The 11244-nt window shown below is 30.9% G+C and overlaps 1 protein-coding gene and 1 long non-coding RNA gene across 2 annotated transcripts; one reads left to right on the top strand and one right to left on the bottom strand.

Moving 5' to 3' along the window:
* Positions 1 to 6933: 6933 nt before the first annotated feature.
* Alg1 (ALG1, chitobiosyldiphosphodolichol beta-mannosyltransferase) lies at positions 6934 to 8567 on the top strand. The gene is made up of 3 exons (XM_065498587.1): positions 6934 to 7570; positions 7626 to 7906; positions 7978 to 8567. Exons 1-3 carry the CDS (start codon positions 7008 to 7010, stop codon positions 8475 to 8477), a joined length of 1344 nt encoding a protein of 447 aa, XP_065354659.1. The 5' UTR covers positions 6934 to 7007; the 3' UTR covers positions 8478 to 8567.
* LOC135949125 (uncharacterized) lies at positions 8499 to 9252 on the bottom strand. The gene is made up of 2 exons (XR_010575849.1): positions 8862 to 9252; positions 8499 to 8798 (listed from the first exon to the last, which is right to left on the bottom strand). It is a non-coding gene; the product is annotated as an uncharacterized LOC135949125 (long non-coding RNA).
* Positions 9253 to 11244: the final 1992 nt, after the last annotated feature.

The following is an 11244-nucleotide window of genomic DNA, read 5'->3' as shown; positions in this document are numbered from 1 at the left end:
TCCTTTTTTTAGAGGACAATCATCTATTTGATTTCTTGCCGGTCACCGGTTTTTTTGTCAAGTCGTATATTTCTGTTCATTGTTCTGTTCATACTCTTCTGAAATTTGTTAAACAAAATTTGGTATTTGTTTAAGCTTTGATATTTTTACAAATAAAGCGTCTGTAATTCTCATTCACTCTATAGTTTTATATGTATAATATCTTTAGTTTTTCTAAAGCCTTGGAAAAAGGTTTCATGATGATCTGGCCTAAGCAACCAGTGAAGTGCGCATAGGAACTAGCTTATCCCCAACAATAAATTTTATGAATTTATCAATAATTGGAAATTCAGCACAATTCTTACCAAAGTTTTTTTTTAAATTTGAAATGGAGATTTGACACTGCCGTTAAAAAAATTTAAATTTTGTGGGTCATACCTGCGAATAGGATAACGGTATCGTACGAAGACAAAAATTCAAATAAAAGTAAATATGGATATCTTTTAAGTAAAAATATCTTTTATTTTAATATTTCTCAGAATATGTTAATTCTGTTCATACATTTCTAGTTCTAATGGCCTGAAACACGTTAATGGCGTGTCTCTAAAATTTTGTAACCAGTTTTTGTCCTTTATATCTCATTAGAACTACAGATATGCACACATTTCGAATCGTTTAAATTTTAATTATGATTAACTTCAAATATTTCATCCGAGCTAAGATTGTTTTCAATATACATACATTTCTGCTTTATGTATGCCTATACAAATTTTTTGAACTTCAATATGATTATTTTTATTTTTGAAATAAATTTCAATATTATTGTTAATCAGTTCTTTTTTTATAAAATTACTTAAAATTAGTAAAAAGTTAGTTTTATACTGGTATATAAATATGGCAAACGTGAACTTTCAGAATGAAATTCTTTATTGAGATTATTAATAATAGGCAATATATACATATGTATACATACATATATGTATGTCAAGAATAAAAAATAAGTTTTGACTTTATTAGACATACTTTCGGCCATTTCTGCTGCTCTTATACCATTTACGTCTTAAAAACATGATATAAAATACAATTGTAAACTGTCCCATTGTTCTATAATTCTTGCAATAACCATCTTGTTTGGCAAGCACCTAATATTTTATGAGATTTCACAGAACAGTATTCCTGAAATTCTTTAAGCTCGTTAATTCTTTTGGGACTATGTGAGAAAAAAGTATATATATTACCACAAAGAAGCTCAATATGTTTTGGCAACAAATTACATGCATAACTAGAGCAGAGTTGGAGTGAGTGGCATATGCACTTAATGTAAAACAAGTCAGTTTCATTAGTAAGTAACGTCACCAGCCATAACGTTAGCACCGTCTGTTGCCAATCCGATCAAGTTGTTTAAAGGAACGTTATGTGCCGAAAAGAAATCTGTTATAAGTTGGAAAATTGAAACTGCATCTGCCTTAGTGATCTCTAATAATGCTATAAATATATCTTGTAAATAAATACTTTTGATCCAACCTACCAAAAATCAATTTAAACTACCTTCCTACCAAACGAAAAAAATCCTACCAAATTTTGTAGGAAAAGCCCAAAACGGCCACGCTGCTCTGGCCAACAAACTTTTTTGGTTTTACTCATTTTTAAGAGAGTAAATAAAAAATTCTCTCTGAGAATAATTTGCAGCAGAGAAAATTGAGTGTTTTCTGCTTTACAAACCGAATTTTAAGTGCTGCCAAGTTTAAATACACGAATTTACTACTTAATTTATATAAAAGTCAATTAACAGTGATTGCCTGTTCTTCTTCATTTTTGTGCATGGGAGAGGATTTTCGGCCTCTAACAAACTTTTATTAATTTTCTAACAAACTTTACAGTCACTTTAACTAAATTTTTAATTTATTTAAAAATTTATTTAAAATCATAATAAAAAATGAAATAAATTACATTTTTAATTTATAAATTAAAAAGAAATTTTATGTTAAAAAACACTCATGTTATGTATGCTTCAAAAGCAAATAATAACGTTTATACAAAAAAATCACTCAAACCACTTTTTAGCCTATTGTTTAAAAATGGGGCCTTGTGCCAAAATTTAGAAAACGGGTCGTGATAGAGGAAGGTCTTGGCTACATTCCCCCATACCAGGTTTTTTCCTGTACGGATAGGTGTTCGAACAAATTTTTCAAAAAACAGTTTTTTTAAAAATCACTCAAACTATTTGGGGACATATAGGGCAAAAATGGTTATTTGTGCCAAAATTTGGAAAACGGGCTGCGATAGGGGATGGTCTTGGCTACATTCCCCTATACCAAGTTTTTTCCTGTACGGATAGGCGTTCGAACAAATTTTTCAAAAAACTGTTTTTTGAAAAATCACTCAAACTATTTGGGGACATATAGGGCAAAAATGGTTATTTGTGCCAAAATTTGGAAAACGGGACGTGATAGGGCATGGTCTTGGCTACATTCCCCCATACTTTGTTTTTTCCTGTACGGGTAGGCGTTCGAACAAATTTTTCAAAAAACTGTTTTCTGAAAAATCACTCAAACCACTTTTTGCCCTATTGGTTAAAAATGGTTATTTGTGCCAAAATTTGGAAAACGGGGCGTGATAGAGGAAGGCCTTGGCTACATTTCCCCATACTTGGTTTTTTCCTGTACGGATAGGTGTTCGAACAAATTTTTCAAAAAACTGTTTTCTGAAAAATCACTCTAACTATTTGTGGACATATATGGCAAGAATCGTTATTTGTGCCAAAATTTGGAAAACGGGACGTGATAGGGCATGTTCTTGGCTACATTCCCCCATACTTGGTTTTTTCCTGTACGGATAGGTGTTAAAAATTGGTTAAAAATTTGTTGTAATTTGTGCCAAAATTTAGAAAATGGGGCGTGATAGAGGAATTTCTTGGCTACATCCCTTTAAGAAAATCAACTGATTTAACTGACTTTCTTAAGAAAATCTTTTTGTACATCAGATTTTCTTAAGAAAATATTTTTGAAAATCTTGAAATTAGAAAACTTTTACATGAAATTTTTTGTAAAGAAGGGCCTAATTCAGAAACACGAAAGGAAAACGATATTATAATTTTTGTATGAAAATCACTCAGTTTTCAAATAATTTTTGAGTGTTTTTCATACAAACATTTTAAACATAGAGAATAGACATAGAGCGGAAACTCTCCTGCCAAAGACCTAACTCAGATGTCAAAAACCTAAGTGGTGAGAATGTATTAGTAGAAAAAACTATGTGAAAACAAAAACAACACTCGTATGTGAGATTAATTTGAGTAATATTTTTGTTTGAGTTTTTTCAAGTTTCCGCTCTATGTGATTTGTACAACTACATTTCAATATATATTTTATACTGTATTTCAGATATTTCTAATTGTATTTCAGAAAATTTCGGTTATATTTCAGAAATTTCTTATTTTATTTATGTGCTGTTTTTCTATAACTTTGAGTAGAAATTTAACATGTGTTTTGTTATTGTAACAAAAACAAAATACATTTAAAACGTCCACTCAAAACGCTCATTCGCTATAGAAAAACAGCACATTATTTTTTTAGAAATTTCCATTTCCAATAAAAATATATGTAATAGTAATTTTTATAAAATAAATTTAATAAATATTATTACAAATTTCTGAAATACTAATAAAGACATTTTCTGATTTGCTTTAAAAGTTTTTCGTTTGTGTAAAATTTAATTTGTGAATAATAGGATTTATTAGTTGAAACAAAAACTCGACTTTTCGACCTTTTGACTTTTATCGACTATTAAAGAGTCGACTTTTCGACCTTTTGTAATTTATAAAAGTCAACTTTTCTAACATTCGACTTGTTTTTTAATCGACTTTTTACTATATCTTGTAAACAATTAATGGTTTATATATTTATTGATGCGCATTTTGAAATTATCAAGGCGACAATGTATTAAATAATATTGTTACGAAATTGTACTTGAATTCAAATATAACAATTTTAAAGGCTGATTTAAAAGTTGAATAATGCTTTTAAATAACAGTGCTGTAATAGCAAACTGTAACATATCTGTGGGCATTATTAAATAAAAGCTTTCAGTTGACCATTGATCGTAAGTTGGCAACGCTGTTTGAATTCGAATATTCAGTTAAAGAACATTGTAGAAAGTACACCACAGATGGCGTATGTATTAGAAAGCTCTAGAATATACGAGCTTTGACAGTTAAAGAGCAATCTAGAGTGCAGATGGCAGTGTTATAAATAGTGGCAGAGGTTGCAGTCGTTAGTGAGTTTATCAGAGACGCTTTTCGAATAAACATCAACTGAGTGCCTTAAAGTGTGCTGTGTTTTTCAAGTGAATTCGTGTACATTATAAAATGTGTCTGTATTTCAGCGAATTTATAAACGTGCATAAAAAAAAAACATTGAGTGACTATTTAATTCTGTTGTTGTACATTTTAAATAAATAAAGAGTACTACTAAACAAACGGCTTTTATTTGCAATCAAAAGTAACCGGTTTATTTAAAGGAAATAAACAAACGTGTTCGAACGCCTATCCGTACATGAAAAAACTTGGTATGGGGGCATGCAGCCAATACCATCCTCTATCACAGCCCGTTTTCCAAATTTTGGCACAAACAACCATTTTTGCCCTATATATCCCCAAATAGTTTGAGTGATTTTTCAAAAAACAGTTTTTTGAAAAATTTGTTCGAACACCTATCCGTACAGGAAAAAACCAAAATGGGAAAATGTAGCCAAGAACATGACCTATCACGTCCCGTTTTCCAAATTTTGGCACAAATAACCATTCTTGCCATATATGTCCACAAATAGTTAGAGTGATTTTTCAAAAACAGTTTTTTGAAAAATTTGTTCGAACGCCTATCCGTACAGGAAGAAACTTGGTATGGGGGAATGCAGCCAAGACCATCCCCTATCACAGACCTTTTTCCAAATTTTGGCGCAAACAACCATTTTTGCCCTATATATCCCCAAATATTTTGAGTGATTTTTCAAAAAACTGTTTTTTGAAAAATTTGTTCGAACAGGAAAAAACCAAGTTTGGGGGAATGTAGCCAAGAACATGCCCTATCACGTCCCGTTTTCCAAATTTTGGCACAAATAACCATTCTTGCCATATATGTCCACAAATAGTTTGAGTGATTTTTGAAAAAACAGGTTTTTGAAAAATTTGTTCGAACGACTACCCGTACAGGAAAAAACAAAGTATGGGGGAATGTAGCCAAGGCCTTCCTCTATCACGCCCCGTTTTCCAAATTTTGGCACAAGTAACCATTTTTAAACAATAGGCTAAAAAGTGGTTTGAATGATTTTTTTGTATAAACGTTATTATTTGCCATAGAGAAAATATACATAGAGCGGAAACTAGAAAAAAACTCAAACAAAAAAATTACTCAAAAAAGTTACATATACGAGTGTTGTTTTTGTTTTCACATAGTTTTTTTTACTAATACCTTCTCACCACTTAGGTTTTTGACAACTGAGTTAGGTCTTTGACAGCAGAGTTTCCGCTCTATGTGTTCTCTATGTTATTTGCTTTTGAAGCATACATAACATGAGTGTTTTTTAAAATAATTTTTTTTTAATATATAAATTAAAAATGTAATTTATTTTATTTTTTATTATCATTTTAAATAAATTAAAAATTTAGTTAAAGTGACTGTAAAGTTTGTTAGAAAATTAATAAAAGTTTGTTAGAGGCCGAAAATCCTCTCCCATGCACAAAAATGAAGAAGAACAGGCATTCACTGTTAATTGACTTTTATATAAATTAAGTAGTAAATTCGTGTATTTAAACTTGGCAGCACTTAAAATTCGGATTGTAAAGCAGAAAACACTCAATTTTCTCTGCTGCAAATTATTCTCAGAGAGAATTTTTTATTTACTCTCTTAAAAATGATTAAAACCAAAAAAGTTTGTTGGCCAGAGTTTGTTATCTTCTCAGGAGCCCTATATACAACTTTTGACAAGTCGACCACAAAGGCGAAGAAAAAAAAGTAGATCAGCTGTGCTGTTAACGCCACCTGTAAAGTAAATTCGCCTTGGCAGAAACTACTGAATTCTCTGCTTCAAATTATTCTCAGAGAGTATTTTTTATTTACTCTCTTCAAAATGAGTGAAAACAAAAAAATTTGTTCAAAAAGTTTGTTATTTTCACGGGTATAATTCGCATGTATTTATTTCAATTCGCCACTGCTGTCACCTTGTTAAATACGCCTTGATAGTGGCCGTGAAAACTGTACTAAGAAATGATATGATTGTTTTTTTTTTGATATTATTAAATTCTTTGGTATAAATCAAGATAAGCGATAGCTCTCATAATTAGAAGCACAAAAACGTTAATATTTTTGCCTGCTCTCTCTTAGTTTAAGAGTTATAGGAATTTAAAGTCAATACATATAATTGTACATTTCTCATATATTTGGAAAACAAACTGATCGTTATGGGTATCATTGAATAGTGCTTCACTATACCTTTAATATGATATATAATATGGTACAGTTTATTAATATTGTGAACCAAAAATTCCTTTTTGAATTTATATGCCAGTACTTCAGAAAATTTTGATATACCGGAAAAGTGATTTTAGCGAAGCCGGTGTTCGATACACCCCAGAGTTAAAAGTCCATTCACCCGGCCGAAGACCGACAATACAGAAAATGTGAATATTAACAGAAAAAAAATTATGAAAATATAAACTGTTACGGTGATCTTGATTTGTTCCATAAGCTATATTAAAAAACTTAGTACAACTTTTGGGGAATTATTGCACGGGATTACAAATTAAAAGAATTCATATTTAATCTGGTAACATATATTTTACAAATGTCATATTAGTGTTATCATTTCCATGAGCATGTATACTTTTTTAATTCTTGACATATTTTTAATCATATTATTGTTTTAGATACTTTGTGGTTTTAGAATTAAATTATTAATTTGATATCGTGTCTTAAAAGAATTTAAAGATCATTTAAAATATATGTATATTACATTTGAAACGTAGAGCAATAATGGGCGAACTACAGACATTAAGACGTAATGCTTGCATTATTGTATTAGGAGATATTGGGCGAAGTCCTCGCATGCAATATCATGCTGTTAGCTTGCTGGAGGAAAATTATAATGTTGATTTTATTGGGTATGTTGAAACAAAACCATTGGAGGAATTATCAGCAGCAGAATCAAAATGCAAGATCCATGAACTGACACCAGTACTAGTGACAAATTTAACACCTATACCAAAATTAATATTTAAAACATTTTGGCAAACTTTAAGTCTAATGATTGCGTTAGTGTCTATAAGAAGGCCGAATTTTCTACTTGTGCAAAATCCTCCAGGAATACCAACCTTAGTAGTGTGTTATTTGTACTGCGCGTTAACACGTACACGATTTATCATTGATTGGCATAATTACACGTATACAATATTGGGGCTAGGCATGCCAGATGGGGAAAAAAGTAGGATTTGTCGAATAGCAAAATGGATTGAAAAATGGTTTGGAAGTAAAGCCGATGCAAATTTCTGTGTCACAAAAGCTATGAAAGAAGATTTAACCGATAACTGGAATATAAGGTGCGATTTGCTTGCATTTGTTTTACTATATTTGAAATTTTATACATTTTTTTAGAAATATTACGGTACTGTATGATAGACCTCATTCCAAATTTCATCCAGTAGATCTGTCGGCAAAACATGATTTATTTATGAAACTCTCTAAGGAAAATCCTATATTTCTGCCTAAGTGTTATGATGATCTAAAGGAGTCTGGCGTATTAGAATCAACCGCATTAACACAAAAATTTAGCAATGGTACAGTGTTCTACAAACCACAGAGAATGGGCATATTAGTGTCCTCGACTAGTTGGACTCCAGACGAAGATTTTAGTATATTACTTAATGCTTTAGATGGTAAATTAGTTTTTATTGCAAAATAATGCATTCGTATTTTTCTGACATACATATATTTATCATTCATTCAGTTTATGAAAAAGAAGCTTCAAATCATCCAGAGAAGTATCCGTATGTACTATGTATTATTACTGGAAAAGGACCACAAAAGGAGAAATATCAGAAACAAATACAAAAACTGAATTACACTAAAGTTGGTATAATTACACCTTGGCTTGAAACTGACGATTATCCTGTAATATTGGCTGCTGCAGATTTAGGTGTGTGCTTACATTGGAGTTCAAGTGGATTGGATTTGCCAATGAAAGTTGTTGACATGTTTGGCTGTGGTCTGCCAGTGTGTGCATACAATTTTAAATGTCTCAGTGAGTTGGTACGTCCAGGGCAAAATGGTTTTATCTTTGAAAGTCAACAGGAACTTGCTCGACAATTAATATTTTGGTTTGAAAATTTTCCAAATAACCCAAGTTTGATGGAATCAAAAGAATTATTTCAAAAAAATTTCGAAACATTCCAGTGCTTAAGATGGCGCGAAAACTGGCTAAACCACGCATTGCCCATATTTAAATAATTTGTATGAAATAAAAATTAATTTTTTATAGGTATGTACTTTTATTTTTAAGTTTTATCTAGATGTATATAATAAATAATAGCAATTCAATCTCATAAAATCAAAGAAGGATATACCTACGTAAGTATACCATATACAATCTTATAAATATATTCCGCTTTAGTTACTTATATTTTTTCGCGACAGATCGGGCATTTATTGTCTCCATGTTTCCTTAGGTCTTTCAAGCATTGTTCATGAATTGCATGTCCGCAATTCATATAAACCATTTCGTCATTTGTCATATCAGCAAGGCAAATTGCACATTTATCACCTGGTGGTCTACAATTGGATCAAATCCATATTATATTTTTCATAATACAATTTTGTATCGTTCCAACTTACGAAAAGAAATTAGAATTAGGTTTATGCGATATTCCTCGATAATGCCGTTGATTTACGATGACTGTTAAAATTGTAGCAAGCAACCCAATTCCAAAGCCCATCATTACATGCCACATAGCCATTCTGAAGATATTATATTTTTGTGAATAAGGAATAATAAAAACAGCACAATTTTACAAAAAAAAATATTGCAAACATAAAAGAAACAAGGCGCAAGAAGGTGGCCACAAAGTATAAGGTGACCTAAGTAGAACAGCTGATTATTATTTTCTTCACTTGTTTAGATGTTTTAACTGTCAATTGACTTCTGTTTGTTGTGCCGAAAAAAATAACAGACAACTTTGGCAGTACAATTATCTTTTAATATGTTTATCAAGGCGTATTAACAAGGTCAAGGCCATAGAGAATTATACATAGAGACGGGACACTCCGATTTGTCAAACTAAAATACAACAAATCATATGATTGATACAAAAACAAAATACATTGACTAACGGCCATTTTCACAATGTACGATTATTTCATTTTAACCGGGAAATTAACTAACTGTCGGTTTGTTTAACGGGGACCGTTTAACCAACGGTTACCGATTTACGTTTCACCATCATTTGATTACTTAACCCAAGGCGTATTTAACAAGGTGACAGCAGTGGCGAATTGAAATAAATACAGGTGAATTCACTTATTTTTTATATATAGAGTTTGACATACGGGCGAATATTTTTTATATATGTAGTCTGACATTTGTGCGAGCAATTTCTATAATCAGCTGTGCTGCAGATGGCACCTTATTAAATGCACCTTGACTTAACCAAAGCATTCAGTCAAAGTAAATTAATAAAGTAGACTCAGTAGAACAGCTGACTATTTTTTTTACTTTGGTCTGAACTGTCAATTCACTTGTGGTTGTTGTGGCGAAAAATACAACAAGCCCAAAAGCAAAAACAACAACAGGCAACTTTGACAGCTCAGACCTTAAACCAAAAACAAAATTGCTTGTGGTTTTTGTAAATGTTGTATTTGTTGTAGTACTGTCGCTACTTTATTAATTTACTTTGCATTCAGTAGAAAATGGCAATAATGCATACATTTGTTTACGAAAAATAGTGTAATGAAAGATTGAAATATAAAAAATTGTCTAAAAGATGGCATAAAAAATAATAGTTTGTGTTTTCTTAGTGGTATAATAAAAAAAAACGTATAAAACTCAAAAATATTAAGGTACCTAACCGTAAAATTTACAGAACAAACTGAACAACAATTACTGAAAACCAGCAAAAGTGCACATTTGTTGTTTGTGCAATATCCGGGTGGTATATGGATCACCCCGTGCAAAATTTACTTTTCTTCGCTTTACACTTTTAAAAATTATAAATATTACAAAAATATAAATGTTTTTCCATGTTCTTTTATTATATTTCTTACAATTAAGATGCTAACCGGCGAAATTTGTTCGGTTATATTTAACAGCAACTTTGTTGTTAAATAGTGTCAATTAAGAATTAATCGTACATTGTGAAATTCAAATTAGCCTAACTTGCGGTTAAAGTTCACGTTAACTTTTAATCGTACATTGTGAGAATGGCCGTAACATGTATTTTGTTGTTGCAAGAGTTAGGTTTTTGCAACAGACATAGGTTTTTGACAATTACGTCTCGTCTCTATGTTACCCTATGGCAGTGATCACAGATTATACAGATTTGCAACTAATGATAGGTGTCAAGGTATATTAATTATAAGGTAGTGTTCAAGGCGAATTTATACAAGGTGGAGTCAGTCAAACAGCTGATAATTTTTTTTTTCGCTTTTTGGTTCTAACAGTTGTCCAAGCTTGTTTTTATATTTAAATATCTACATATTCCAATCGTATTAACAAAATATTTATTGTTTACATAAATAAGTAAAGCCCTCACTATTGAATTATCTACACTATATTAAGTTCAAGGTGCATTTAATAAGGTGCCATCGGCAGCACAGCTGATTATAGAAATAGCACGCACCAATGTCAAACTTCATATATAAAAAATATTCGCCCTTACGCCCGTATGTCAAACTCTATATATAAAAAATAAGTGAATTCGCCTGTATTTATTTCAATTCGCCACTGCTGTCACCTTGTTAAATACGCCTTGATTAAGTTTAAATACTTATTTGTTTAATTTTTCATTTTGGTTTTTTGACATTTGTTAAGACCAATCGTTGTTTTTGTAGAACTGACACCACCTTGTATGAATTCGCCTTGGTAGTGTTATCAGACCAGCTGATCGTTTTTTGCTACTATGTTAATTTTTCGCCGTAATACATTATCAATGTCAAACTTTGTTTACATTTTGTAAATGTCAAACTTTGTTATCATTTTATATATGTGAAATTTGTGATTAAA

This window comes from Calliphora vicina, chromosome 1, assembly GCF_958450345.1.
Source record: "Calliphora vicina chromosome 1, idCalVici1.1, whole genome shotgun sequence".
Taxonomy (NCBI): Eukaryota; Metazoa; Arthropoda; class Insecta; order Diptera; family Calliphoridae; genus Calliphora; species Calliphora vicina.
Note: the sequence above shows the minus strand (reverse complement) of the source record. Positions and strands in the feature narration are given on the sequence as shown.

Bases quoted from the DNA above. Each gene is read 5' to 3' on its own strand.
- Alg1 (XM_065498587.1), top strand. From the start codon at position 7,008: ATGGGCGAACTACAGACATTAAGACGTAATGCTTGCATTATTGTATTA. The intron at 7,571-7,625 runs GTGCGATTTGCT...ACATTTTTTTAG, and splicing joins ACCGATAACTGGAATATAAG to AAATATTACGGTACTGTATG. The intron at 7,907-7,977 runs GTAAATTAGTTT...TCATTCATTCAG, and splicing joins ATTACTTAATGCTTTAGATG to TTTATGAAAAAGAAGCTTCA.